Below are 27,817 nucleotides of genomic sequence, written 5' to 3'. Positions count from 1 at the left end.
TGAAATCCTTGGAAAAAACCCAAGTTTTCTGGTTGGTTTTAATTTTCCTGCTCCATGCTCTCATTTGGTGAGGCTTTGAAAGCTCAGAGATTTCAGTTTTGCTTTGAAAGTGAAAGAGGCTCAGGATTTCCCCGGGGAGTGGAGCTTTGAGAGGCTGAGAAGGCAGCAGAAAGCTTTCTCCTCCGGAGGCTTGTCCTCACCCAAGATGGCTGGCAGGAAGGACAGGACGTGTGGGAGAAAGGAAAAGCAGGAAGATCTGGGCAGCTGCCAAACATTTAAAAGGACTGTGTAGTAAACAGTCATTAGGTGGAAAATGATCAGGATTAGCGCTTTCTAAATGGCTCTGGGGCTGTTCTGGGTTTTGTTGTTTTGTTTTTTAATTTTTTTTTTACTGTAACTCTGCAGGTGTAAACCTGAAATTTGTAAGAATCCGAGCTCTTTAAAAAGTAAAAGCTAAAGAAGGTTCTACCACTTGTTTGCAAGCATTCCTTCATAACCATATCACCCCTGCTGTGCTTGTTCTCCCTAGGTAATGTTTTAATTCTTATTAAATTAAAGAATCATTTGGGTACATGAAATAAGATAACACTGACATAAGGCCCAATCTGTTCAGGATCCAAGGCAAGCGATCATGGCAAGTGAAGGATGTCTCTTTCTTCCTGTGTGGGAATTACTTCATGTGTTTCCATAACCCAAGATAATTCCAGGCTTTACTCTTCTGTAACTCAGGGAAAGGGGGAGGCTTTCCATAGAAAGCCCTGAGTGCAGGGAGTGTGACTCAAGAAACCAGAGAGAAGATGCAGTTGCTTTGTTGCTTTTTGAGGCAGATATTGGCTTGATGGCCAGGACAGAACATGGTGAGAAATGGAGCTTTTCTCTGCTTTCCTCTACTTCTCTACTTGCAATTTCCTCATGATGCTTTTTGCCATCTGAATTCCCTTCAGAAAGGGGAGGTGGACACACCCCACTGTGTGCTCTCTTCAGTGTCTCCCACATTCAGTGTAGAGGCTGTAGTCATCTTGTATGAACTCATATGAACAGGAATAGTAAAACATTTTAAACCTTTTTTGAGCCTAAAGTACAATTGTGACTGATAAGGTCGATTTCAGAGTTGTGGGAAAAACATAATCTCCATAGATTTGTTTCCAACCCTTTAAATTTATCAGATTAACTATTTTTTGGGTGGGAACTGAGTGTCTAAATGTGTAATGAGGTCCTGACCTTTATAGGTCTGTGCTGTGTAAGCCACGTTGTCGGGAAGGATGAAATCATTTTTCAGGAAGAATTTATCAGCAGCTGTGCCATGTGGGAAAGGTGAAGGGCAATGTCAGGTTATCCAGCCAAATTGAGGTGTGCCTTGGGTGAGGAGGGAGGGAGCCTGGGTGCTCCTTGATGGGTGTCAGAGCAGAAATTCAGTGGTCCCACGTGCTGGTTTGCAGAGATACAACTTTTTTGGGATTTATCCTCCTTTGTAAATGCTTGGAAAAACAATTTCTGAGTGAAATGCACCTTGTTTTGCCATTTTGTGCTGGTGGAAAGAAATCATTCCTGATGTAATTTGAAATGGCAAAACCATTACAGGTCAGTTATGAAAAATGCCAGTGATTTCCTTGTGTTTTCACTTTCATGGTGTTTGCTGTCAGCTGCAGAGCTTTGCACATTTCAAATATTTTGCAGAATTAATTTAATGGACCAAGATTCAGAAATCTGGATGGGAGCTGAGGTACTTTTGCAGGCAGCTTAAGCTGAGTGAGGTCAGTGCACTGGGCAAGCAGCAGTCCCCAAAAATGCTGAGCACATGTTGTTTGCCAGAAAATAGGAAAAAAGGTGAAGATTATCACGTATTTTGAATACTGAGAGAATACTGAGAGACTTAATCATGGATTCTAACTGCATCACTTGGCATGATGTGTGAGGTTTATTTTCCGGGCCATGAAGTAAGAATGAAATTGTCTGATTGCATTTGAAAGTTGCTGGGTAATGAAAACAACAGCCAAGATCGTATTTAAATATGAAATGAATATCAAGAGGCATTTATGGAACTCTGAGGAGAGATTGTTACTGAGAGGAGACAAGTGGAGATCAAAAGTTATTGGTTTTTGAAGGAGGAATTCTGGAATATTCTTCCAGGATAGCACACATAGTTATTTTATTAAAAACTCCAAAAGCAAACAGGTGATAGAAACAATCTGTAAGATCCTGTCCAGTGGGGACAGCTCCATAAATCTTCAACATCTGTGCCCAATTACTGAGCTTCTCGGGGCTCTTTTTTTTTCCTGTAGTGCACATTTCTCACTATGAACTAATAGTACATAATAATAAAGTGCTGGCTGTGGGCCAGCACAAACAGGGCTTTGGCGAACTTTCCGGGTGTTTGTGGAGGTAGAAAAGCAATGCAGCTGTTGGGCTGGGGCTGTGCCAGCTGGGGATCCATTTCCCAGACAAGAAGCTCAGCTCAGAGTGAAACAAGAATCAGATATTTTACATATCACTGTCCCATGCAGGTTCTCCCTGGGTGCTGTGGCAGTGGGGTCTGTGGGCAGCTTGGGACTGTGCACATGGAGGGATCCCACAGCTCCAGCGTGTTTCCTTCTGCTTCCTCCCGTTCCAGGAGCTGGGTTGGAGCCCTTGTTGTGACAGTGCTTGGTACAATTCCCCTGGGAAGTCAATGCGAAACACCATAAAGCTTTTGGACCCTTTTTGCTCCCCTTGCCGGGGTCCTGTGCAAGGCAGGCTGTGTTTAGGTGTGGCCAGAACTGTTTGGATCCAAGTGCCAATAACAACAGTTGGGTGCTCTGGAGGAGCCAAAGTCAGTGGTGTGTTTATTTGCCTGTTTGACTTAGAGAATCCACAACTGTGAATAACATCTGAGCTCCTCTCCTGGCCCAGGGAATTGAGGAACCCTTTCCTGGCCCTGGCTCCTGGTGAAGGCCTTTGGCTTGCTGTGTAGCCAAGGTCCAAGCTGGAGGGATCAGGGCTGGCCAGGGTTTGTATCCTGGCTGGACTCACAGGGAGTAATGTCTTGGGGATGGTGGACACAACAACACTCCAAGGATTAGCAAACTGACATGGAAAACCTGGAAAGAGTTATCACTCCATCATATATAAAATGATAAATATCTCTTATCTCACATAAATCAGCACACGAGGATGTGCACTAAAATATTTATTAAGGCAAAAAAAAGGACTCAACCGTAGTGGAAACATCAAAGAACCAAAATACTGACCCGAGTTATTTAAGACATAGCTTTTTTTGGGTTTTTTCTTCCCATCTATCATCTTATTTCCCAGGGTTTTACATTCTGGCCCATGTGCTTTCTCCTCCCAGGATGCAAATTGTTTGCTCACAAATGTTCTGAATAACAAATTGACTTAATTTAGATGGCATTAAGGCTCTTTAACCCATCTCAAAGGGCAGGGATGCACTGAGGACCTACAGGCATGCATTTCAATGAAGGCAATAATGAGATAGATTTCTTTTTCTTGCCTGACTATTTTATCTATGCATCAGATGAAAGTTGGAGGGGAAAGGTTTCTGTTAGTCTTGTTGGGGAGTTGGCCAAAAAAAATGTGAAGAATGTAGAAAGGAATTAACAGCTGGTGTCCATTTAAAACTTCCATGTGGGCAAATGCAGGCAGGCTGCTCAGTTTTACCTGTTGTTCCTCTGGTCAGTGCCCACTACACCATGAAACGTTTCATTTGGAGGACACCAGTTTGGATGTGGTGCTCTTGCCAAGAAGTGGATGATGTGTGTTGTGTGTCCTCTGGGGAGGATGAGACACATTTCCTCCTCCTTGGGAAGCAGTGGCTCAAGCTGGGCTTGGTTACTTGAACCAGGAATCTTGTTGGCCTGATGGAATCGTACCTTACACTATCCGACTTGGTGATTTACTCATGTGACATGTGACATTTTGGTCTTCCTGGGGAGGGATCCTTTTCCAGACTGCTTTTGGCCACATTTCTCGTTTAGGCCTAGCTGAAAATGTGCATATGCAATGCTGCTGCTGCAGGCTGTGCTGATTTGCAGGACAATTCCTAACACCTCTGTGGTCAAGTGGGTGCTGAGTATCAAACCGCTCCATTTCTCAATTCACTTTCCAACCAGCTCTAATCCAGACTGTGGGCATTCCCTTACCCACAGTAAAGTACTGTCTTCATCTCCCCAAAGCAAAAGTTGGTTATTCTGGGTTTATTCTCATTCAAGAGAGAACAGTTAGAATCCATGTAGTCCCTATATCATATTCCAGTGCACGAGCCAAGCTTTGCATGATCCAGCATCTGCAGGAGGTTCTTGTTCTGGACCAGGCTTTGATGTGCCTCCTCTGGGACTACCACACTCTCCAAATCTGAGTTCTTTTCTAAATTCTTCTTTACCAGGCCAGCTCTTTGTCCAGATCTCAGGAGCTGATTGAGCAGCTCTGGCTACAGCAGAGCTCTGTCAGCGAGGGAGGTCTCAGGAATCTCTGGTACCTGTGTGGGAGCAGGTGGATCATTGCTGTGGGGTAATTAGTGCTGCCTTGTGTCTCCTCTTAATGAGAGTCTCTGCGTGCCTGGACTTGGCGCTGCTCCTTCCTGCTTTGGTGCTGGAGCTGCTGAAACCAGCTGTTGCTTCAGCCCTGCTGCCTTATGGAGGGTGTCAGCAAATCCTTCCCCATTCCTGCCCCCAGAATTTGGGGTTTGTTGTTTGTTTGTTTGCTGACTGCAAACCTGCCGATGGGGTAGCAGGTTATTTACTCTGGGCTGGCCCTTTAAATTGCTTCCCTACACTGCCTGCCTGGCTGTGAAGTCTCGCTAATAAACAGAGTCCAGAACAAAAGCCTCCACAACAAAACATCCTTTTCTCCCTGGGCGTCTCCCTGGGTGCGGTTTCCCACCGCTGCTCTGCAGTTTGGGGGCAGAGCCAAAGCAGCTCCGTCTCTTTTTTTCCTCCCTGAAAGTTGTCACCAGGCAGCCTCCCCCGGCCAGCAGCTCCGAGCAGGGAGGAGGTGCCTGTGCACAGCCTGTCCTCAATTTCTCCTCCTTGGCTGGGAGTGATGGAGCCTTTCCCTGCCCTTACATAAAACACGGAGGAGGTTTGCTTAGGCGTAGATCAGGGTGGTTTGACATGACTCCCTGCTTTTGTGCCCTCCCTCAGGGACACTCCGGGATTGCCAAGCCGTGAGCGTGCTCAGCCTCCCACGGCTGCAGCTCGTTCTGCCTGTGCCTGGGCTCGGGCTCAGCACTGCGGCGTGACCCGGGCGGGCACCGCAGCCTCCTCCCTGCGGGAAGGAAACCGGAGCTCGCAGGGATGGCGGGAAGGGAGATGGGCAGCGGCTCCGGCTCACTCCCGCTCACCCACAGGTTGGATTGGGCTGGGACCTTTCAGAAGGGTGAGTGTGGAAGTGGAGAGGGAAAATAGAAGGGCAGGGGAGACAGCAGTTGGCTGGCTGGTGAGCCAGGGCTGTTTACTTGGCAGCCCTCCTTCTGTAAGGAGGTCAGAGCTATCGCATCTCAGGAGAGGACGGCAGGAGCAGGAATGTGCTCCGGATGGAAGTGTGTCAGGGCCTGCAGGCAGCTCTGTAGCAAGGGCGGGCTCAGGGGTGCCCTCCTTCCAAAAGTAATCCAGGGCCATCGTTTCTGTGTGAGAAATCATTTCTTCCCTTGCTAGGAGTGCAAAGTGGGACAGAAACTCCAGTCCCAGAGCCTCCGGTCCCTTTCCCACCCCCCAAAACTTAGCTGTAGCTCTTCATTTGAATTAATACAACAGATGTAAACTGATATTGATAAACTGTGTGGCCACACAGAGGCAATCACAGCATTTCTTGAATGACCCAGTGATGTCTGAGTTGTCCATTTTTTCCTGAGGAAAGTTTCCTTGTGGGTTGCAAACTAAGGCGCTGTCTCCATGATGCCCCCCAGCCGGGTGCCACCTGGCACTGCCAGTTTGCTGCCCAAGCAAACAGTGATGTCACTGAGGGCATTCAAGTTGCCTGGGACTTCCTGCCAAGCGAGGGTCATGGCCAGGGTCAAGATGTGAAGCTTTTCCTGCACTGACAGCAGTGCCCTCATCCAAAGCAGAGCCAAGTGTCTGGCAGGCCGGAGGCAGCGGGAGCGTCTCCGCTTTCAGCCCTTCCCTGACACACAGCAGGTTCCCAAAGCTCAGCTCTGTTTCTCATAAGCTGGGTCATGAGAGACTGAGGACCAGAAAATGGGGATCTCCTTTCCGAGGGCACCTGGTTTTTATTGGAACTCTGCTCTGCGTGAGTGCATGAAAAATACTAAAAAAGACTTTTTTGTTTTGTTCTGCTGAAGAAAAAGGTAAATACCACTGTAGACAATTGCCCTGTATTTTCACATTCTTTTGGTGAAGGTCAGCCCACAGATAGCTTCCAGAACAGGGTGATACTAAATATTGTCCTTTAAATGCTCAGTGGCTGTGGAAGGAATTTTTTGGGTAGTTTCTTTGAAAATGTGTTGATAAGTGATGAAATACATCAGTTTTCCTTCCTGCCAGACAAGTTGTCCCTGGTGTTGTTCATCAGTCCATCCACAAGTACTAAAATATGTTTGGAAAGTGGATCTTTGCCTTGCTCTGTGATCAGGATGGCAAAGGGTGAAATGCAGAGGCTTCGTGAAACAAGGTCCTGGTCTCCTCCGTGTGAAGTGGCTGAGATGGGCTGAAGATGAGGGGTGGATCAGAGTAAAGGTTATCTTCAGTGAGAGCCTACGTCAGAAAAGTCCTTCCTGTACTTCTGGAAAGGACTCAGCTGACCTGGAGCCTTTTTGATTCCCCCTCCAGTTCATTTCCTCTTGTGGATTTCATTTGGGTTCAACCCACAGCACCCTTTGTGGTGTATACAGATAATATGTTGTTAATTCTACTCAGATTTTTAATCACTTTATATTAATTTACCACCATCAGAATGTTTTTGCTATTACCTTCTTTTATTTATCAAAAAGTTCAGGTAATTCTGCAGTCAAAATTTCCTAAGAATTCATAGTGAAATAAGAGCATGGGCTGTAAGAGCTGAAGGGCTCTTGGCCTGCTGGCAGTCATATTCCCCAGAAAAAGGAGTGGCATGCCAGCTGCTGACCCCACAGATCAGAGCACACAGGTGCACCAGCACATATTGGCTGTCTTGTAAAGCCCTCACAACATTCAGGATGCTATTCCAGTCCTGAGCAGAACATAATCCCTGGTTTGCTGCTCATTCCTCACTTTTCAAAGTGACCAGCTGCGATTGCACCAGAACAAGTCTGCAAAGTCTGAAGAGCAGATCCAATTAAAACTCACGAACTCTGGAATTTTCTTCCATCCTCCCTCGGCCCAGGCTTTGGAAAAGGCACCTTATGGATGGCTTACCCTACTCAAAAATGCAGCTCTTTCTGAAAATGGGTGGGAAACCTAATAATTGGAATGTAGAAGTCATAAATAATGCAGGAATGGAGGTAGAGAGAGGAACTGCTGTGCTGAGCTGGTCCCCTAGGTTTTTTCCAGCCAAGCCATATGCATGGTGGGACATTCCCACATATCCTAAAAATTTCAGGGTCTGTCTTTCACTGACACAGGAAAGACTAAGAGGATGATGAAAGTGTTTTTTAAAAGCAAAAGATCAAGAGCTGCATGAATTTAAATATATGGGAATTTCTTTATTGACTTAGAAGTAGAATACAGGATGGCAGGTTTAGAAAATGCCTGGGCTGATGGTTCATAAGATTTTCTGGATCCTGAGTTACATTTATTTTGGCTGTGTTGGATACAGAGGTGGTTTGTGAGCTGGAGGGAAGCTGTGTTTAATTGATGGATCTCACTGGAGCAGCCATGGACTATCTCATGATGTCCTTACTGGAGCTGAACCAAGCTCTTACTGCTTTAATGCTACCTTGCCCAGCAGTGCTTGTTTAGGGAAAACCACAAACACATGCTGAAAGAGGTTGAGTACTCTGGGTTTTGCTTAAAAACGAAATAAGGAGTTTAGATCCTTGAGCATTCATTGAGCTGGGCCCAGTATGTGGAATTTTATTCTTACAGCCCTCGTGGATGTTCCTGCTCTGTGTGTCACTCCAGGCCCTTCTGGATCTCTGTAGACTTCCCCTTTGAGCAGGGATGGAGTAATGCTACTCCCTAGGAGCTGCTCATGGCTGAGACAGAGCCTTCTCCTCAGCAGCTTGGCAAAATGTGTTTCACATTCTTCAAGAGATGAGGGGAAAATGAAGGGCAGCCCAGAAGGAATTTGGTGCCTTCTCCACCCTGAAGTGTTGTGTGTGATAAGATCAGTCCTTCTTCAGTTCTACTCCTCTTTATTAACTTCTTTCCAAAACCAGCCACTTTCTACCTAAAATGTCCAGATTTTTTCTGGGTTAGTCTGTTCATGGTTTGTATATAGTTGGTCATGGCCTTCTTTAGAAGATGGTTCAGAGGCAATATCTGTTCTAGAATGTTCCGCAGGGAAATACTGAGCCCTAGAGAATCTCACCCCACAATTATTTTGTGTCTGACCGTGGATGAAATCCATATGAAGCCTCCTTCTACCCTCTTGGTGTTTTAAGAAGGCTCTTCAAATAATGTTGGCGCACCTTGGGTTGTATCCCCAGGTGGATGAAGCTACCTCAGGTTACAGAGGGCAAATTTGGACCACATATATCAATTAAATTATTCTGGAGTCTCCAGGATAAAATGTTGGAGTCCAGATCTACTGGGTGATGTATGAAAAATTGGGTGAAACTTTATTGCTCCAAGTGCAGAGAATATCAGACTGGAATGTTTTAATGGTCTCTGCTGGAACTGAAAGGTTTGAAATAGAGATTTGTGTTTTTACAGAACCTATTTTCAGCTATTTTGAGTTTCTCTGTGCCCTTGGTTGTTGGAATCCTTGTCCTGTGTGGGGCATGTGGTGCTGGGTGTGCCCTGCTCACCCCTTCTGGCTGCACTGAACTCCAGTTCAGCGAGGCTGTGTCTTTTCAGGCAGCAGCACAAACATTTTCTGAAGCTGTTTCAGTGCTTATTTAATTATGTACCCATCTCCCAGCTAGAGCATGATATCCTGGGGAGCTCAGAAGGAAAACAAGAGCCTGGAATTCCCTCTTAACTGCCTGGTCTTTGGAGTGATGGGTTATCTGAGCTGTGGGAAGCAGACCTCCCTGGTGAAGGACGGGCTGCCTGATTTTAGTGACCTTCACATGCTTTTCCAGCCTGTATTGAGAATAAAGAGGCTTCAGTCTTGCCTTGTTTGTGCATTCCTGAAGTGCCCCACGGGCTGATTGTGGCATTTGGTAGCACAGCCTGTCCCCCCTTTGCCATGACCTTTCAGGGTGCTTTGGGCTGTTGGGCTCCACGTCCTGGAGCATGGAGAACCAGAGGAGTCAGCACCACAAAGTGGTGAAGGGAAGCAAAGACAAAGACACAGAGCATTCTTGGGCTGGAAAATGCAGAAACAGTGTGGTTCTGTTGGTGGAAGGAAAGATGGGACTGGGAGAGGGGATATTGGAGATCAAGGGAGTTACAGCCTTGCTGAGTTACTGCCATTATTATTTTGGGATTGGTTCAGCAGCTGAAACAAAAAGCCAGGACATGAGTGAGTGTGCTGCCCCTTCAGGACAGGGGAGCTCCTGTCCCTGGAAATGTGCTGCAGTTCAGCACCACAGGGGCTGAGCAGGGAGGGAGCCTGGAAACACCTCCTGGGGCTTCAGGCTGAGAAATGGCTGGAACTGGGACATGCATCACCCAGTCTTTCTAAGCTTTATGCTCAGAATTCAATTTCTCAGAATGGGGGTTCTGTACAACTCTTGAGTTTCTACAGTATTTTGTAAATACTTGCAGAGTTTGGCCTGTGGGGGTGTTTGATGTGTATGTTCATTTGGCATCCAGCCCTGAGCCTCTCCAAGGTGCCCCTATTGGCTCTGACCAGGTCACTTTCCCTGTGGGGAAGCTTTGGGTGAAAATCTGACAATCTGACAAAATCTGACAAAAAACTTTACAATGTTCACATTGGTAAACATTGGGGTGACAAGATGTGCGTGGGCCCTGAGAGTTCAGAGGAACTTCCATCCTCCAGTTTAAATATTGGCTTAAAATGACATTTAAGAATTATTAAATGTTGGTTGTGCTGTTGCTAGGAGGGAGCTGAATGTTACTCAGAATAAATGCAAAGTTTGGTTACATATTATCTAAATTTCCCTCTTTTTAGTAATAATCATTGCACTAAAGTAAAGAGCTGGACTGGTGAGGTGATCTGAGGCATCAGGAGGGGAGAAGGACTGACTGGGAGGGAAAGTATCCTGCAAAGAGGGTAATGGAATTCTCTCTGTGCTCATCCAGCCTTGGTTTCAGAGGGCTACCAGAAAGAAGACAGTGTGTAATTTTGGTTTCTTAGAGGCACATATCTGATCTGTGGGGTCAGGACACCATTCTCTTTGTCACAGTGGCTGTGTTCCTGCTTGTCACCAGACCCATGTGCTCTGGTGACCTGGAGATGGGAGTGTCTGTGTCCCCTTTTCAATCCTGTCACACCATCAGTGGGAGCTGGAGATGAATTTACAATTTGTCTTTAATGCCAGGAAAGCTGCAATAGGTTGGGCTGTGTGTTAGCCAGGGAACAGTATTCACATAAACCATGAGACCATTTGGGGATTGCTGTTCAAACTATATTTTTTCAATCACAGCACCATAAAAACCTCTTGACAATCCTTAGTTAGAGTAACATGAATCTAACTACAGCTTAGCATGTTTCCTGGAAGAATAGTAACTCTTGAAAAAACAATGTTTGCTTTAAAGATAAATGTAACTATTAGGAAGTAATTCCAGATGTGTGGTTATGGCAAAATTTCAGGGATCATAGTCATAGCTGTTTAGTGAATTACATGATTGCATTTAAGAGTAGCCAATGAATTTTTTAAAAATTAATTCATTCTTCAGATGGGCTGAATAAAACTGTTTGTTTTCTATTATCTAAGAAACAAACAGAGCAAAATCTGGTCTATTTATGAAAGTAAACACAAAAGGTCTGACTCCTGGATGTGGCCTTTGAAAACTGTCTGAGAAAATGCTCTTCCTGGTAGCTGATTTTTTTCTTCAAGCCATTTCTTCTTTTTGAAGACAATGCCAACCACCCCCCTCCCTCCCGCCCTCAGATTATGCAATAGGTTTTAAGGAATGCTTTGAAATGAAATGGTTTGATCTCTTTTGTCTCATGAGGTCGTTTAGCATGGTACCCATTGCAGAAGGCAACAGAGTTCTATTTTATCAATGAGGAAGAGGTTTGGGAATTTACAGATTTTTCTATAAATTTTTCAGATCCAGACCCATCGTGGTGGGTCTGTGGATTCAGGGCCTGGAGCAGTTCCATGCTGTTTATTAGCTCACCCTTGTGTCTGTTTATCCCTGGAATTGCCTGCTAACATCTCCGAGCCAGGTGCAGCAGCCCTGGCAGATGAGTTTAAGAGAGAGTGGATTAAGTGAGAAACCCCAGTGCCTGCTGTCCCTGGCTTTGAGTGCTAGATGTCATCCTGGTGTGAGGCTGCATTGTGCATATAAAGGAGCTGTGCCCTGCCATTTCTGCAATGCCTTGTTCAGTGTGTTTGCCCAGTCCTGAGAGTGGGCTGGCCTGCAGGATGCTGCTCGGGATGTCAGCAGCTGAAATTCTGGCTTTCTGCAGAAAATGTCATTCCTTTATTAGAGGGGTTTCTCAGCTTAAAGCCAGACCAGGATATTTAAGTGACAAAGGTTGTTCCTGCTGGAGAACGAGCTTCCCTCTGTCCCTGTGCTCCGTGGTGATCTCTCTGTGGGTGTTGGTGGGTGCTTCACGCAGAGGCTTAAACCAAATCTGTAAATATATGTGTGTAACATGTCTGTGTGTGCTGCACACACACACACAGAGGGTTTTCAGCTTGGTCCTTCAATGGCAGGGCTGATTTCACAGGTGGATTACATTCAAGGTCATTAACAGTGAACTCGGCTGCATTAAAGGCTCCCAGAAAATTCCAAACCGTTTTCTGTTGCTCCCTGGGCAGTTGCTGGTGTTGTTCATGTCAGATCGGGACACCCTTAAAGCAGACACAAGATGTGCTGCTGTAGCTCATCCCAGCTGCAGGACCTCCATCCCTGCAGTCAGGAGCCTGCAGGTCTCTGCCAGGACTCGTGTTTATCTTCCCTTCCTGTTCCCAGAGGCACCGGTGGGTTGTGCTGGATCAGAGCTGCAGCAGGACTCAAGGAAAGCTGTTTTCCAGCAGAGGCTGAGGGCAGTGGCTGCACTCTCTGGAGCTGGGTCTGTCTCTGGAATCAGGATTCCGTTGTGTTCTCCTCACCTTGCTTTGCTGCAAGGTGCTTATTTTTATCCCTGCAGCGTTTTCCTGCTCCGCTGTCCCTGTGGTGGGGAGCTGCATCCCAGAAAAGGGAGCCTGATGTCAGGGAGCGAGGAGCTGCTTTTATCAGAATCAGAACAAGGATGGAGGTTTTCTGGCCCTATAGGTGTGGGATAACAGGCCATTTCATGCTCAATTTAGCTTTATCTGGGATAGATTTTGCTCAGTATGGGAGAAGTGATGAAGCACAAGTTGGAGTTGAATTTATTCTGGATCAGGTTGTGTGTGTTTCTAAACAGCAGTGACATCGAAATAAATTAAATCCCATGGCTTGTTCCATCTATATTAAATTACATATCACTCCATCCCGATTTTGGGTTCACTGATTTTTTTATGGTTGGAACTGCAGCTTTTCCAGTGGCACATTTTCTCTTCCTTGAGCACTGGTGAATATAGAAAAGATGGAAAATTATGCTGTCAACCAGCCTGTTCCCACTCGTTGTTTATATCCTGGCTGCTCCGTGGATTTAATTGGAATTAACCCTGATTGCAGCCTGTGTAGAGGGATCAATGGGAGGTTTTTGTCTAGGCCTGATGCGCGGTGAGGATCAGCTGGTGAGTGCTGTGCAGAAACGCGGGGAGTGGGATTTAATCCTTCCCCCGTCTTTGCTCCACGCTTTTGTTCGCTCCTAGGGCAGGATCCGGCCGGAGCGGCTGATCCATGCCCGGCTCCTGCGGGATGCGCCGCAGGAGCATCGTCCCCACGACCTTCCCCAGGGCCAGTTCTCCTCCAGAGCGTTCCCTCGCTCTCTTGGCAGCTTCCCATGGCTGAAGCGATTCCTTTTTACCTTTCTTGAAGGTTGAGCACTCGCGCTCAGCCTTCGCTAACAGCTCCTTATGTAACAGCCGCCCCAGCGCGGCTCCCGTTCCTGCGCCAGACACAGATTTCTCCGCGCGGCAGCACGGGCCGGACCCGCCGTGGGCTGGGGCCGGGGGCCGGCTCTGGTGTCCCGGGCCCGGACGGGGAAGAAACGCCGCGGGTGAAGCAGGGCAGCCCCGCCGCCTGTCGCGGGCGAGGCGGATTGATGTCGCGACATGCGGGTGCCGGGAGCGGCCGGGCCGGCAGGTGGCGCCAGCGCGGCGGGCGGGGAGGGCCTGAGGGGCAGCGCCGGCCCCGCCGTGAGGGCGGGCTCGGCCTCACCCTCAGGGGTGGCCCCGGCCCCGCCCTGAGCTCCGGGCTGCTGGGCGGCTGGTCTTTCTTTTTTCTTTCTCTTTTTTCTTATTTTAAATTTTATTTTTAAAAAGAAAGTGAGATAAAAGAGAGGAAAGACAAGAGAAGCCCCGGGCGGGGCGTTGTGAGGGGAGCGCGCGGCCCCGCCCAGGTAAAAGGGCGGCTCCCCTGGCTCCCCCTTGCCCCTGTATTTAACTGCATTTCTGGTAACAATTGCGCTTTGCAAAGGTGAACTGTGAGTTTCTGTGCTCCTCAAGGTCTCACTGAGCACTGAAGGGTGAAGGGGATTCTCAGCACTGTTCCCGCTGGGCTCCCAGCTGTGTATAACCTCCCTCCTCCTCCTCCAGAGGTGTGTGCCTCTCTTATATCTAGTACCCATAAATACATGGAAATCCTAGTCAGAAAACAGAATAAATATGCAAACAGCACCCTGAAAGAGGAGAACTTCACCCCAAGGGTTGCGTTGGTGGGTGCCATGTTGTTCCTGTGGAGAGTTCAAAGTAATGCATCATTTAGTTGGTTTTATCTGGATTAGTTCATAAATAAATTGCCAGGACCGGTCACAAAGTCAGTTTTTGCATATGGAGACAGAAATATTAACACATGTTAAAAGGCTTTTGCTTGTCAAATGCTTATGTAGCTTTTTCAGAATCTGTATTTTTTTTCCCAGCAGTTATTTGCACCATTTTGTAAAGGTATGAAGGTCATCTTTGTGCTTGAGGCCGAGTTATTCACAGTTCCATATGCTTTAACCAACACTCACAGATCTCTAAAGCCAATGGTCTGCTTTTGAAAATAAAAGTTGTGAGGGTGTTTTGCTGCACTATTCCAACCATGTTCTGCTTTGTGGAGCTGAACATGACAATCCTGGATGTGTGTGTGCAGCAAAGCTTCTGTGCTTTGGTAAAGCACTTAATTTTTTGAGAATATTTGTTCTCTGAAAGAGTGTTCGGTATTTACTGTTCTTGATCTTGTCTTCAAGTAAAAGTCACTGATTTTTGAAACCAAGACTCCTGAGCTTGACCTTTACAATTTTCTTCCAGCATATGAGCACCCTCTAAATGCTTATATTTCTGTGTTTTTCTTTAACAGAGGGTTTTAGGAAGAATCTGATGGTGAGGAGAGGCTAAGGAGAAGACTCAGGATGACGACGACGGTAGCGACAGATTACGACAACATTGAGATCCAACAGCAGTACAGCGACGTCAACAACCGCTGGGATGTGGATGACTGGGACAATGAGAACAGCTCTGCTCGGCTGTTTGAGCGCTCCCGCATCAAGGCCCTGGCTGGTAAGCACTGACTTGGGGTTTAGGAAAATAAAAAGATGGGTAACAAAGCTCTCCTTCAAAATACCTCCATCTGGAAGTGTGCAAAACAACTCACTAGTCCTGGAAAGAGGAATGTGGTAGGTGGAGGTAGTTGTCATGCAGTAATGAATGATGGGGCGATGCATTCTTTGTGAAATGCTTGCTGTCTTCTGCTGAATTCCACTGTCATCAGCAGAGAAATGAAACTGGATTGGATCTTTTCTCATTTGCAACAAGATTGCGTTTGATTATTGCGTATTAAAGGCTATACATTAACTGCATTTGTTTATAGAGCAAAGAGATTATGTCATGTCCTCTCAGCTCTGAGTCACTGCCCTGCAAAGCAATTTTTATGCATTCTGTAAATGATTTCCTGACTTTTATGGTAGCATGCCCACATTTCTGACCTCTGAACAAAATGTCTTGGCAGTGTGGGACAGGCACAGAAAACAGCTCAAAACTATGCTAAGCATTCTGCTGGTGAAATCTGAGCTGCAGGAATGGTTTTAAACCTGACACTTCATAAGGTGTTGAGACAGGTTTATTAAATCAGCTGCACTGAGACAAAGCTATCACCTGTTCCATTTGTGATTCCAATGGGGCTGGGGCTGGAGTGCAGCGTGCCCTTTCTGCTCTCCTCTCTGGCCATGGAGGTGCATCAGATGCCAAACACCTTTATGGGTCAGGCACAGGCCAGGATCAGGTGTGGAGCTCAGCAACAGGGAAATGGAGTAGTTCATGCAGGTGGGCTGAGAGCAGATCACATAACTCTTCCTGGGGATTGTAATGCTATTGACTTAATGGAACTGCTCCCAGGGAGGGGACGTGTGTTAAATTTTGCTGCTTTTAATTACAGCAGTTCCCGTCACAGTGTGCATTGGGAATGATAGGGGAAATGCCTTCCCTGGGCAGGGCTGTGCTGAGTGGGGTCAGAAGGAGCTTGCTGGTACCTGTGGAGAGAGAAAAAATGAATCTCAGCTTGGGTTGCTTTATTTTAATAGTTTACTCTTGTTTGAGGAAGAAACTGTGTTTTACTCCTGCCATGTGAGTGGTTGTAGGTTGTATCCTGTTCCTTGGGTGGGAAATGCTTTTAGTACAAAGCTCATGAGCTGTGTTTGGGTCCCAGATCTCACCTTACTGCAGCTGCTTGTTCCACTTACTTTTATGGCAAGCAGAGCTCCCCACCTGAGTAATGAATAATAAACATGAAACTCTCATTTCAAGGAGAAGTAATGTAAGGAAAGTGCTTGAATTATTTAGCTAGCCTAAAACACATACCCATGGCAAAGCAAATAATTTTGCTGAAGATTCAATTCAGATATTTAAACGTTTTCCCCCACAGTATGGTGTATTTATTTTTCTTCTGAATAAGCATTACTCATGGTTATTTTAATTTGATACATTTCCATACCTGTAATTCTCTGTGGTTGGTGCTGAGAATGCTGTGTGCTGCCAAAACTTGGCTTAGCATCCTGCATTGCTGCAGCACTGCTTGAAAGCTAAATCATGGTGCAGAGAGAGAGGAGTGAGGAGAGGTTTGTATTTCAAATCCAAGGTTATGGTTAAAGGCTGAGCTATGCTACTCCTGGCACTGTTGAACATTTGTTTTCAGATATGCTGTCTGGTGGGTAATGTCCCCTTGCATCTCCCCAGAAAGGCACTGGCAGGTCTTAACCAGCTGCAGCCTGGAGCTGGGTTGGCAATAATCTCTGTCATTGTCCTTTCTGTGGGGACAGGCCCTTTCTGGAAAGGTGCTCTCTGACTCAGCTGCTGTCACAGGACTGGGCACAGTGACCACGGGTGAAAGCCTGGTGCACACACAGTCAGCTGGGGCGTGTCAGGAGGTGCTTCTGGGCTCTGCAGCCCCTGTGTGTGAGTGGCTGCCACCATCACTTCCCTCTGTGTGAGCCTCACTGCTCTCTGAAGCAGCTGTGTGCCACCTTTGGGGTCTGGATTCACTGAATAACACTGCAGCTTGACTTGGGTGAGCACTGGATCTTTGTGGGCATGAGCACCTCCCCACATTGCCAAGACTGGGCATCTTTCTGACAATAACATTTCTGTCTGCAGAGGTCAGGGTGGGCTGTGTCTCAAGAGTGCCTATGGCTGTCCCCTTGCAGTGTGTCAGTGACAAGATATAACAAAAGTCTGTCAACATCTTGGAGTCTGTGAAACGCTTGTGCATCATCATCCCCTGGAAATGATATGAAAGGTTTCAAATGAACACACCAGGCACTGGTTCCTTGAATTTCATCACCCAGATGCAAACTGCTGTATTCCAAAGCAGAGCAGCTGTGGGCATGTTACAGTGCCTGACTAATGGCTCTGTGTTCTCAGGCATCTTCTTTCCACACTCTTCCACAAGCTGTGAAGTGCCTCTTTGGCAGGGCTTCCATCTCATGTTCATTCTGCTTCACTGTAATTGAAGTGAAACTTACTTCCTTTGAGATGAAGCAAGGCAAAGAGTGAGGAAATAAGAAGTGAGGTTTGTAGCCAGTGTCTGATACTCCACTGTAGGAAGAATCCTGATGGCCCCACATTCCATTGGGATGTTGAAATATTTAAACAATAAAGGCAGGAGGTGGTGGTCAGAATAATCTGTGATTGGAACAATGTCCTGAAGGAAAGCTCAGGTAAAGCAAGTATGATATAATAATAGGAGAAAACCAGTGTTGTTAGTACAGCATCTGATAATCAATGTTATTAAAGCAGTCTGTGTACCATGAAAACCAGAATGCAAAGGGTTCTTTTGGTTAAAAAACAAGAAATCATCTGGGAACTCAACTTTCAATCAGAATCCAGATTTGGAGGGATATGCAACCAGATTGGTTGCCATTCATGTTGAGGTAATTCACTCTGCAACTGATATGAGAAGAAGGTAACTGATCCCTTCTTCACCAAGTAAGGTATCCCACTGTAGGAAATCATCTTTCACCTGTCCTTGTTCTCCATGGTTCTTTGGAAGGTCTTGCTGGAAGACCAGGTAATTCTACCTGCTCTGTAGGAGCCAAAAAGATATCATGTTTGTGCAAGATTCCTCATTCACAAATCCTCAGGGGTTGGATTTCGTCTGTCTAGGACCATTAGCTAACAGGATTTGTTGTGCAGCTCCTTGGTGCACGAAGCTCTTGCAAAAATCTTAAGAAACAGTTCAGTTGTTCAGCAGAATTTTTCCCACTCAGCCTTTGGGCTGAGGTTCAGGTGTGCCATGCTTGCCAGCTCAGGTGCTGTTTTCAGTAGTGTGAGAGTTGTCACCTCCAGAACTTTCCATTCCTTCAGTTAGCTAATTCAATATTAAACTTGGCTACAGTTACTCGCTTTTCTGCTCATTTATATTTTGCCCTTTTATCCTCTGGGTTCATCCAAGTGACCAGAAGGTCTGTGACTCAGCTCTCTGGCCCATGAATTAAAACCAATATCAAAGTTTATGAAATGAGAGAACTTTCCTAGTCCTAGTGTGGGCAGGAGTGCTTTCCTTTTCCAGCCTCACCCGCGTGGCCGTGCGTAGGTCGGGGCACTCACTGGTGTTGCACGACGTGGTGTTCATGGGCCTTGCAGGGCAAGCCAGGAGGCTGCATTTGTTGTGCAGCTTTCCTTAGTTGCCCAAAATAGGCTTCTCATTCATGCCAGTCCCTTAAATTCTCCCAGCAGCAAGAGGGGAAAAAGCATTGAAATTGTTCCTGAAGTTACACTATTGAATTTCTTTTTTCTTTCTAATATAATGCAACAGCCATTTCATAAGGTTAAAAAAAAATTAGAGAAAACTTCCAGTGGGAAAGTTCTGGGTACCTTAAGTGGGGCTAATTAGCTCCTTGTGGCCCTGATATTTGAGCCCTTCCCCCCACAGCTGCAGTGCAAAAACTCAGCAGTACAGCCCCACAAAGAAGTGAAAAGGAAGATTCTGCTTCTAGTACTCTCCAGGTATCACACACCTGCCTGGCCCTGCTGTCGAGCATCTCTCTCGTAGCAAAATTTCTGTTTCACTCTGAGCATACAGAATGAATTTCAGGTCTCAAACCAATAAAAAAGGGCAAAGTACAATGACTTAGAGCTCAAGAGAACAAACGTTGGATTTGTTCTTGGCTTTGAAAGAGCATACTGAGAATAAGCTCTTGCAGGGCGTTTCCTAAGTAACCTGTCCCTGAGCTGTCCAGGACTTAAAAATCAGTCACTAATTTTAATAGCAGCAAGTGATAAGAAAGGAGAGCTCAGCATTATAGTGATGCTAGTAAATCAACTTGAGAGGGCATGTGAAGGATTCACTTGAGACTAAACAGAAATAAAAGAGCAGTGAAATCTGCTCTGCATGGGTGTGGCAGAGCTGGTTGTCAGCCCATGGGTTTGTTTGGAGCTACAGGCCTAACACAGGCATGCCCAGATGAGCATGAAAGGGCTTATTTTGAAAAATCTTGTTTTGCTCAGATAAAAGTTGATGGAATTATTTCAACAAAAGCTTTTCCAAATGTTGAGCTCACCCTATGCTTTCCTTCTGGATTTTGCTTCTGGAACAATTTCTTCTGCTGTTTCTAATCTTCCCAGAATACGCAGTTGTTAGAAGCAGCAGTGTCATTTGGTGTGCTGTGTGCCATGCAGGCACAAAGGGAAGGAGCAGGGCAGCAGAGAGGCTGCTGTACTGCCACATGTCACCTGTGGTGCTGGCTGGGACTCCTGGTGCACACTGTGCTCTTATCAGAGAGCAAGGAAAAGCTCAGCCCATCTGCCACTGTGCATTAATGTGTTGGCTTTAAAGTTCCCTCGGAGAGCTGCTTCTAAAGCAGATAGCAAAAACCAGATGATAAATAATACTTTGTTCTTAGTGGGTTTATTTTTAAAGATTATCAGTGGACTGACCCAAAAAGAAGAGCCAGTATCTCTGTGAAATATAAAATAACTCACAAGTAGAAGCAAACAATGTATTCAGTGATAGAAAATGTAGCTCAGTACCCAGGTCATTTGTATCTTGCTGCTGTAACAAGGTGATCTTTGGTTTCAGTTGGGCATGGCTGGGGGGTTTGCCCTCTCTCTCTTCAGAATCCAAGAAGTCATGTTGCAAACTACAAGGTGTAAGTCAGGTTCTTGGTAGTTTGATTAGATCCCTGGTCCTATGTAGCCTCTTGAGTGGAGAGCCAAGCTGCTGAGAAGAAGTCCTGCTGAATGTACCTTAGGAATTGTCTGGAACTGCGTGTGCCTGTCTGCTCCATGGACAGGATTTATGAGTACTTAGTAACAGAGTGGTGCATGACAGTGGTTGCATCCTGGTGAATGACTGTAATCTGGCATGCATTGTTCAGGCAGGATGAGCTGGAGCTGGAAAAAGAGGATTATTGTTTCTTTGGGGACAGAGCAGGATAGGAGCAGCTCTGGCAGCCCCAGTCTGGAAAGTCTGAGCGCTGCCGTCATTTTGCGTCTCCACTGAAATCCTGTCAGCACTCAGCACTGCTGAGTTGGACATGTATACAGGAGAGCCCAGCATCTTGCCAGCATGAGCCTGTGTTGATTGATCCCTGGATTTTGGAATTCCTGTTCATTAAGCTCCTGGGCTGGAATACAGGTCCATATCTGCTTCTCCTAGTTCCTTGAGGAGAGCTCCAGGCATCAGCCAGTCCTTATGCACAGAGGACTCTGTATACCTGGACAGCAATGCAGCAATTTAACAAAATAAGGCACAAGAGAATTCTGTGCTCTAGTTAAGCCTGAATATAAAAAGCCATCTGTACCCAGAGAAAGCTGATGCGTGTGCTGCCTCTGTGTGCATAGGTGTGTTTGCCTTTGGGATATTACCCGTGAGCTGTGCATGGAGATAATCCTGCAGCACGTCAGCCTGTGTGACCATACCCAGGCATTTCAATGCCATGGCACTGCCCTGACTTCCAGAGGGAGCTTCCTCAGATGGGAGCTGTGCCTTCATTCCCAGAGCAGCACTGCACATTGCTCTCCTGTCTACTCCAGTTTTCCTCATCCATTCATCCCCATGGCATCAGAGAAGAGTAAGAGCACCAAGGGACGTGCTTTTGGCTGCCCCAAAACACTGAGCTGAGTGGGAGGCAGTGTTCAGCATCAGCAGGGCAGGAGTTGTGAAGGGGGGGTAAAGAGCTCTGGCTGCAGCAGCTGCTCTGGGAAAGGAAAAATGCTCCCTGGGAGACACCCTCTGTGCAGTCAGTGAGAGCTGAGCCAGGCACTCTTAAGCTGGGATAATATGCTGAAGTTGACAATTTAGAGGAGACCTCCCAGCCAGATTGTTACCTGGTATAAACTGAGTTCTCCCCTGGTTTCTCTGAGGCCATGCTCTCTTACACCAGCTGGGAACCTGACCAGAGGTGGCCCTTCATGGGAAACCTGAAGACTGAGAAGGCTGCTAATGTTCTTTGCTGTTGGAGTCAATGTTTTAGGGATATTTAATACAGAGAAACCATGAGACCTTTCACTGTAATAATGAGATTGTTTTTAGATAAGTGCTAAATAATCTTAATGCAAAGGATTTCTTCTGTGTAGAAACTACATGCCAATATTGGCAATATATATATTTTTTAAGGTTATGACTTCTCTCAGGGGTGAGCTTAACTGTGGATGAATTTCAAAACCTGGTCATGAGTCTGTAATTCAAAAGAAGTCTTTCCACAAAAAATGCGTATGCAGAAGAGAATGTTCTCATCTCATGTCTTTAGCATCTAACTAGCAATGTTTCTGTATTTATGTTATTTATTCAGCCAAATCTGCAGTGTGCCTTGCATTTTTTCCTTCTATTTGTTGCTGGGATACTGCCTGAAAGCACTCCCTGAAGTATAAATAATGTCTAACAGAGCACACTGCAAAGTGAAATTCGTGCAGGATTCAAACATGTTTACTAATTTCTGTTAACCTTGGAGCTCTTCTAATGGGTAAAGATTAGTGATGAAATCATTCCCTGGGATCAGAGCTTTGATTCTTATCTTGAGGTAATATCCTGGAGAGATGTAAACCCAGATTGCCTGGAGACGAATTTCCTTGATGGGGAAGAGGCAAAAAGAACAGGAATGGGGATGAGAACCAGTCATGTAGAGAGGGTGATGAAAATCCACTTGTAAGTTCCACTTCTTTAGTTTCCAGCATTCTCCCTGACAGTTTCCAGCTCTTTTAGTGAGCAATGCAATCACTACTAATTTTTTGTCAACCACTTTGTATGTGTGGTTGACAAGTTTTTCTTCCTTTATTAAGCCTTGAAGGCAGAGAGGTGTCAAGTGACAGTGTTTGCACATCCCTTTGTACAATGTATTATTTTTTCAATACATCATATAAAAATGAAGTTGGTTGCTCTGAATAATAACTTCATGAGCTGGACACAGTTAATACTTGTCAATTGATCACTGTGCTTTTTTGTGGAAAGTGGCAATTTCCAGATAGGAACATACTCTGGCTTGTGGAGATTTTTAAAGATCACTGTATTCTGCTGCTTGTTTCTGCCCAATTTCCATTTTACTCAAGAGTAGCAAGACATTGAATTGTCGTGCCTGTGTGATTATGGTGTAGCAGCAGTGTGTCTGTGTTCCTGGTCAGACTGAAAAGAAAAAGAAAGAGAAACAAAATGGTGCAAAAGGGAGAAAAAGGATTGTGGGCATTTCTGTGTCTCTCCCATACATATAAACATAGGTGCAATTCCACATAGGTGGAAAACAAAGGAGACAGAGACAATGACAATAATGCCAGCTTCTGAAAAAGCAAATCAAAGCCCATCAAAAAGAACTTTCTGCTTGAAAATGAACAAGTGTTTTCATGACAAAATTTCCCAGCCAGTAGTGTGTTAAGTTGTACCTGTGCAGTGTGCTTTGTTTGAACAGGCTTTGTAAGGGCTGTCCATCTATGTCAGGGAGCAAGCCAAGTGCATTCCATGGGCAGCAAACAGAACCTGGGAATGTAGTTACAGCTTTTCAGGGTGAGTTCATGGAGTATGGGAAGCAGTACAGATTGGAATGCAAACCCACAGAAACAGAAATTTCTTCTGAAATGTTCTGCAAGTGCCTCCTGTAGCTCTTCCCTGCTCTCCTTCCTGACAGGTGTTTGACTCCTGCAGTTAGCAAGGACATGCTGTTACAAAAGTCATGTCAACTTCCCTGTTAATCTGGGACTTGTGTAAACTGAAACCTGAAACCAGGTGGAACTGACCCAGTTTCAGTAATAAATTGATATTCTGGCCTGGTTTGTGAGAAAATTCCCAAAGGTTTTGGTCTCAGATGTCACAGCCTAGAGATTCACCTGGAGCCCAAAGCTGGTTTGTGCCTGGGACTCGGAGCTGAGCTGCTGGAAGGCCAGCCCAGACCTGGCAAAAGGAAAGGATGTAAACAGACCCTTCTGTGATAAAAATCCTTGTCTCCTACTTTTTCATGGGCCTCTTTTCCCTGCCTCTGCATTGCACTGGCTCTCCAAAGCCCATATGAGACACAGAGAATGTATCTGGAAGGGACTGGGAGGAACCAATAACAGGGTATTGCCACTGTCCTAAAATCCTCTTTAAACAGAAACATTGAGATACTTTCTGCAGTGGAAATATTACTGAAGAGGAGATCTCTTGGTTTGCTTGTGTTCATTTCATCATTTCAGCAGCATGTGAGTTAGCCAGTGTTGCAGGACACGGCAGGTTACAAACTGAAGGCTTCTGTTCCCTCCAATACCTGCAGCAGAGATAATGAGCTTGGCAGCTCATTTCTGCTTGGTGTGTGGGCTGCTGCTCCCTGCTTCCAGCATCTCAGATAAAAACTGGAGGGAAACCAGCTAACTCTTCAGGATTCATGTTAGGCAAATTGTCAAATAGGGTAAAAATAACTATTTCCTATTATGTTCTAGAACAATCCCCAGCAAAACCTCTCTTTCCTTGCTCCAATGTGTAAGGAAAGGTTTTGTTTTTACTGTGAGGATGGAGGCAATGATAATGAGTTTTCAGTTCCTAATTGTAGCACTTAGGGGATGTGTAGGAACTTTACCCACCTTCAGGAGAGGAGCAAAATGTTACGTGATTTCTCTGGCATTTTAGTTTAATAAATCATCCTTTTTATCTTAGTAGTTCTTCTTTTTTTTTTTTCCCTAGTTAGCCACCAACTAGAGAATTTACAAGAGCAAGAAAGAGTAAAGAGAAAAGACAAGGGTGATGATTAACCAGACTCATAATTATTGTAAGCTCTGGCTTAGAAACATTGATAATTAGGAATTTGGAAGGCACTTTTGCTGGATCTAACACTAGTTTCTTCCTTAGAAACCCCAGTTTTTTCTCCTTTGTGTCAGAACCTGTTCACTTCAGCTGCATTTTTCAGAACCATGTAAAGACAGAGCCCAGGAGAGACCCTTTTGTGTTCTGGGGTAAGCAGCTGTTTCTAAATGTTGCTTGTACATTCACAATATTATTGTAATCAACCCTTGTTCTCCTTGAGGCTTTGCAAAGCTCTGATCATGTCAGCTAGGACACTCTGCATTATGGCTAAGTGGATAATCACTTGTGCTTTATTCACTCTGAACGAGTACACAAGCCATCATCACCTGGCAGGTGCTGTGAGACAGGGACAATTCAAACTGTGCCAGCAAAAGTTACTGCACAGAATTTAGAGAACAAAAAAACCCCAAAACCCAGCACACTCCTCCCTCCTCAACATGCTAAGATTAATATATGATCTGGTCCTACTTTTTCTCCTTCTCTTTTTCTCCACTGCTGTAATCACTAATGAATTACACCATGGACAATTTCCAGCTGTGTTGATGTGATAAGTTGCACTTGGCCCAGCACTCCAAAGCTATCTATGGCTTTAAAGCATTCAATCCCCTCCATAACATATTATCTAATTAGTGTTGTCAAGGGCTTAGTCAATTAAAGATAAACAGGGAAAATGAGTAGAACTGGGGTGTCACAAAGGGCTTTGTGCATGCAGAGCCTTGTGATCGATCCGGTGCATCATGGCCACACGGCAGCAGACAAGGGCTCAGGTTCACTCATTTGCAGGCAGCAGCAGCCCGATGGATTAGGCTTGGTGTGACTCACACCGATGGGGAGCTGGCACGGTGCCCGTTTGGAAGCAGCCTTGCTACATACGGTGTAGCATTTCACAAACACAGACATGTCCCCATTTTGCTTTGCTCTTTCCACTGAATTCCCACCAACCTGTTCAGCAGAGCCTTTAAGATGAACGGCAGTACCCAGCTGAGCCTGGCACTGGGGCCAGCCCCAGGAGCTGAACCATCAGCAGCAAAGTCTGTCACATCTGCTGCTGGGGGCACATTGTTCTGCCCAAATGCCAACCTGGATGGCAGCTCAGATGAGGTCAGACACTCACAGCAAGTGCTGCTGACAACACATCAGGTGTCTCTGTTTGTCAAACCTTGAACAAAATAAGCTCAGTTCAAGCACAGGTTCTTCCCTTTTCCTTTAGATATCCCCCCTATTTGCTGTATAGTCTCCATTGCTCCATAGCTGCTGCAATTCCTTCCCTTTAAGGTAGTGTTTAGTGCTACTGGGCAGGCCAGAATTGGGAGGGACAGAGAGGAGACGGGGACAAAAAAATAAAAAAAAAAATCAAACCCCAAATTTTGTTCAGTATCCCCTGAAGCTTGTCAGCTTCAGTGGTCCCACAGGAGACAAGCTGAAACATAAATATGTGTGTGTGTGTTGTTAATGTTTCATGATGGGGTGGGTAAGGCCAGTCTGTGTTTTACATGGGCCTAAGCTAAATAATTATTTTAAGGTCTTAATATTTTCCTTTTGCAATGGTTTACTTCTTAAGATTTTTAATAATGACTACGTGCATTAGTGCATTGCCTGGCAAAGGTTTTGGGAAAGCTTTCAGCTGGGGAAAAGTTCCTGACTTACGGCCTTCATGGCATTAAAAACGCTCCAGTTTCCCGTCAGTCACTTGGACTTTAGTTTTACCTTCTGAGCTCACATAGCAACACCTGTTTGCTCAAGGTGGGACAGAATGAGTTGATATGCCTGCAGGTAGAGCCTGGCTGCCTGCCTGCTCTTGAGGAGAAGGGTTTGCATTTAATTATAACCTAGGTCAGGCATGGCAGGCAAAAGCTGCTGTTGGTAGGAAGCTGCAGGAGAAATATCCGTGATGGAAATAAGCCTGTACTTGTGTGCTGGGCTAAACGTGCTCCTCCAGCTCGGCAGAGTTCACTTGCTGTGCTAAAGGCTCAGCTTACCCAGCTCTGCTCCTGGGAATTTGGGTGCCTTTGGTATTTTGTGCTGCCCTTCTTGCCTGGAAAGCGCATGGCCAGGGCTGGTGGGGGTGCCTGTGTGCTGCAGGGACAGCTGGCTGCACAGAGATTATCAGGGGAGGGTTTAGCAGGAGCCATATCAGCCCATTGTTGTCTGCAGAGCAGCATCCTGCCTGCTGGAGCTGCAGCTGCAGGTGCTTCCTCAGGTCCCCCTGACTCCTTCCAGATGTGTTTTTAGGACATGAGCCTGCAGGGCCTGGTCCCCTACACAGCCACTTTGCTCCCTGGTACTGTAAAACCTGTCTGGGGCAGCTGAGGAGTCCTTTGTGACCAAGTGGGTAATGATGGAGAGGATGAAGGCCAGCTTTCAGAAATGTTTTAGGCTCTGCTTGAGGTGTGCTGTAGTACCAGGAGTCTTGTCTAAATACAGCTATACTGAAATAAAGGGATGCACTGAAATACCCCAGTAAAAGCCCTTCTGTAGCAATATAAGTAACTCTGGACTAGAGCTATGGTGGTACTTTAGTAAAACAGTATAGTTGAAAGCCATAAATATTTTAAATGCATTTATGACCTCAGGAGCAGTGTGCCAGACATTTTCAACAGTCCATGTGTTTTTGGAAACCCCAGCTTCACCTGAGAAGTGTCAGCTTCCATCACTTCTCACTAAATTGGCAGTGTTCATGGTTGGACTTTGTGCACATTTGTTCCCTGATGTGCTGGTAATGCTGTGGTTGAATTTCCACCTTGCACCAAGCAGGACCTTGGGCTGCAGTGAGGAGGGGAGTGGGTTGAGCCTCTCCCACAAAAATTGTCCTCACAGAAATTACTATATGGCTCAAACCTTGTGAAATGACAGTATCCAAACAAAGGCAACATTTTGAAATGTTTAATGAAGGGATGGAGTGGGAGGAGGAGAGAGAACATGGATTCCAGTGGAAAGGAATTTGGAAATGCAAGAAGAAAAGAGAAAACATTTGTGTGAACATTATCAGCAGTTTTAAAAATGAGCAGGCAAATGTTATATACCGAGACTATGAATGTGGAATTGACCTTTTAATTTCACTTACAACTAAGTGAAGGCTGGGAGCTCAAGTCCCTGAGGGAAAACTGACATCCTGTATCTAATACCATCTGCAGGAACTGGCTTCCAGGGCCAAGCCCAGCTGCTGCTGCTGTGCACGTTTGTGTTTCGGCGGGGTATTGAGGTGCCAGTCAGAGCTCGGCGAGGCATCCTCATTTACGTTAGAGCCCTCCCCCTCCGTGCACAGCCCATTAATCTCGCAGTAATATCCAGCACACTGATAACTGGGCAGGGAGCCACATGCACAGGGCATGTCAAAATCCTCAATATCGTCAAGTAACATAAACCGAAGTGACAGGAATTGCCTGTTTAAAGAACCTTTCGACAAAGCTTTCGTTTGTTCCCGGTGTGCTGGAGCGTACATCTCTCCGCGTCCCCTCCTCGCCTGGTGCTAAATACTGAATGAGCGCTTCTGTGTGCGTGTGGTGCTTCTGCAAGCCGACAGCCCCGCAGATAAATAAAGAAAAGTGCCCTCCTTTTCAAGTGATAGTAATCTGAGACTTTTCCGTTACATGAGGCTGCTAACAAAAGGTTGTAATTCCAGCTGGGAAGGTACCACCGTGCGCGGCGGCGGGCCGGGACCCCGCGGCAGCCGCTCCCGGCGCGGCGGAAGGACTCGCTGGGGCGTTGCATGAGCCGGGCCGCTCTTCCCCTGCTCCGCCGCCCCTTCGCCCTTGGTACAGCCTTCCTTTGCTCCACCGTGCCTTATGGTAATCGAGTGACATCAGCCCGCGCCCGGG

The 27,817-nt window shown here is 46.1% G+C and overlaps 1 protein-coding gene across 6 annotated transcripts in view; it reads left to right on the top strand.

Annotated features, from left to right (window-relative positions):
• The window catches only part of SPTBN1 (spectrin beta, non-erythrocytic 1), a 115,125-nt gene that overhangs the window by 19,461 nt on the left and 67,847 nt on the right, over positions 1 to 27,817 (top strand). For all 6 annotated transcript variants that reach the window (XM_074536669.1, XM_074536670.1, XM_074536668.1 and 3 more), the window contains exon 2: positions 14,604 to 14,803. In XM_074536669.1, coding sequence (XP_074392770.1) covers positions 14,656 to 14,803 — 148 coding nt within the window. In that variant the 5' untranslated portion in view covers positions 14,604 to 14,655. The remainder of the gene's footprint in view (positions 1 to 14,603; positions 14,804 to 27,817) is intronic.

The sequence above is a fragment of the Zonotrichia albicollis genome, chromosome 3 (genome assembly GCF_047830755.1).
Source record: "Zonotrichia albicollis isolate bZonAlb1 chromosome 3, bZonAlb1.hap1, whole genome shotgun sequence".
Taxonomy (NCBI): Eukaryota; Metazoa; Chordata; class Aves; order Passeriformes; family Passerellidae; genus Zonotrichia; species Zonotrichia albicollis.
The sequence above is the reverse complement of the archived record's forward strand: the minus strand, read 5'-3'. Positions and strand labels throughout refer to the sequence as shown.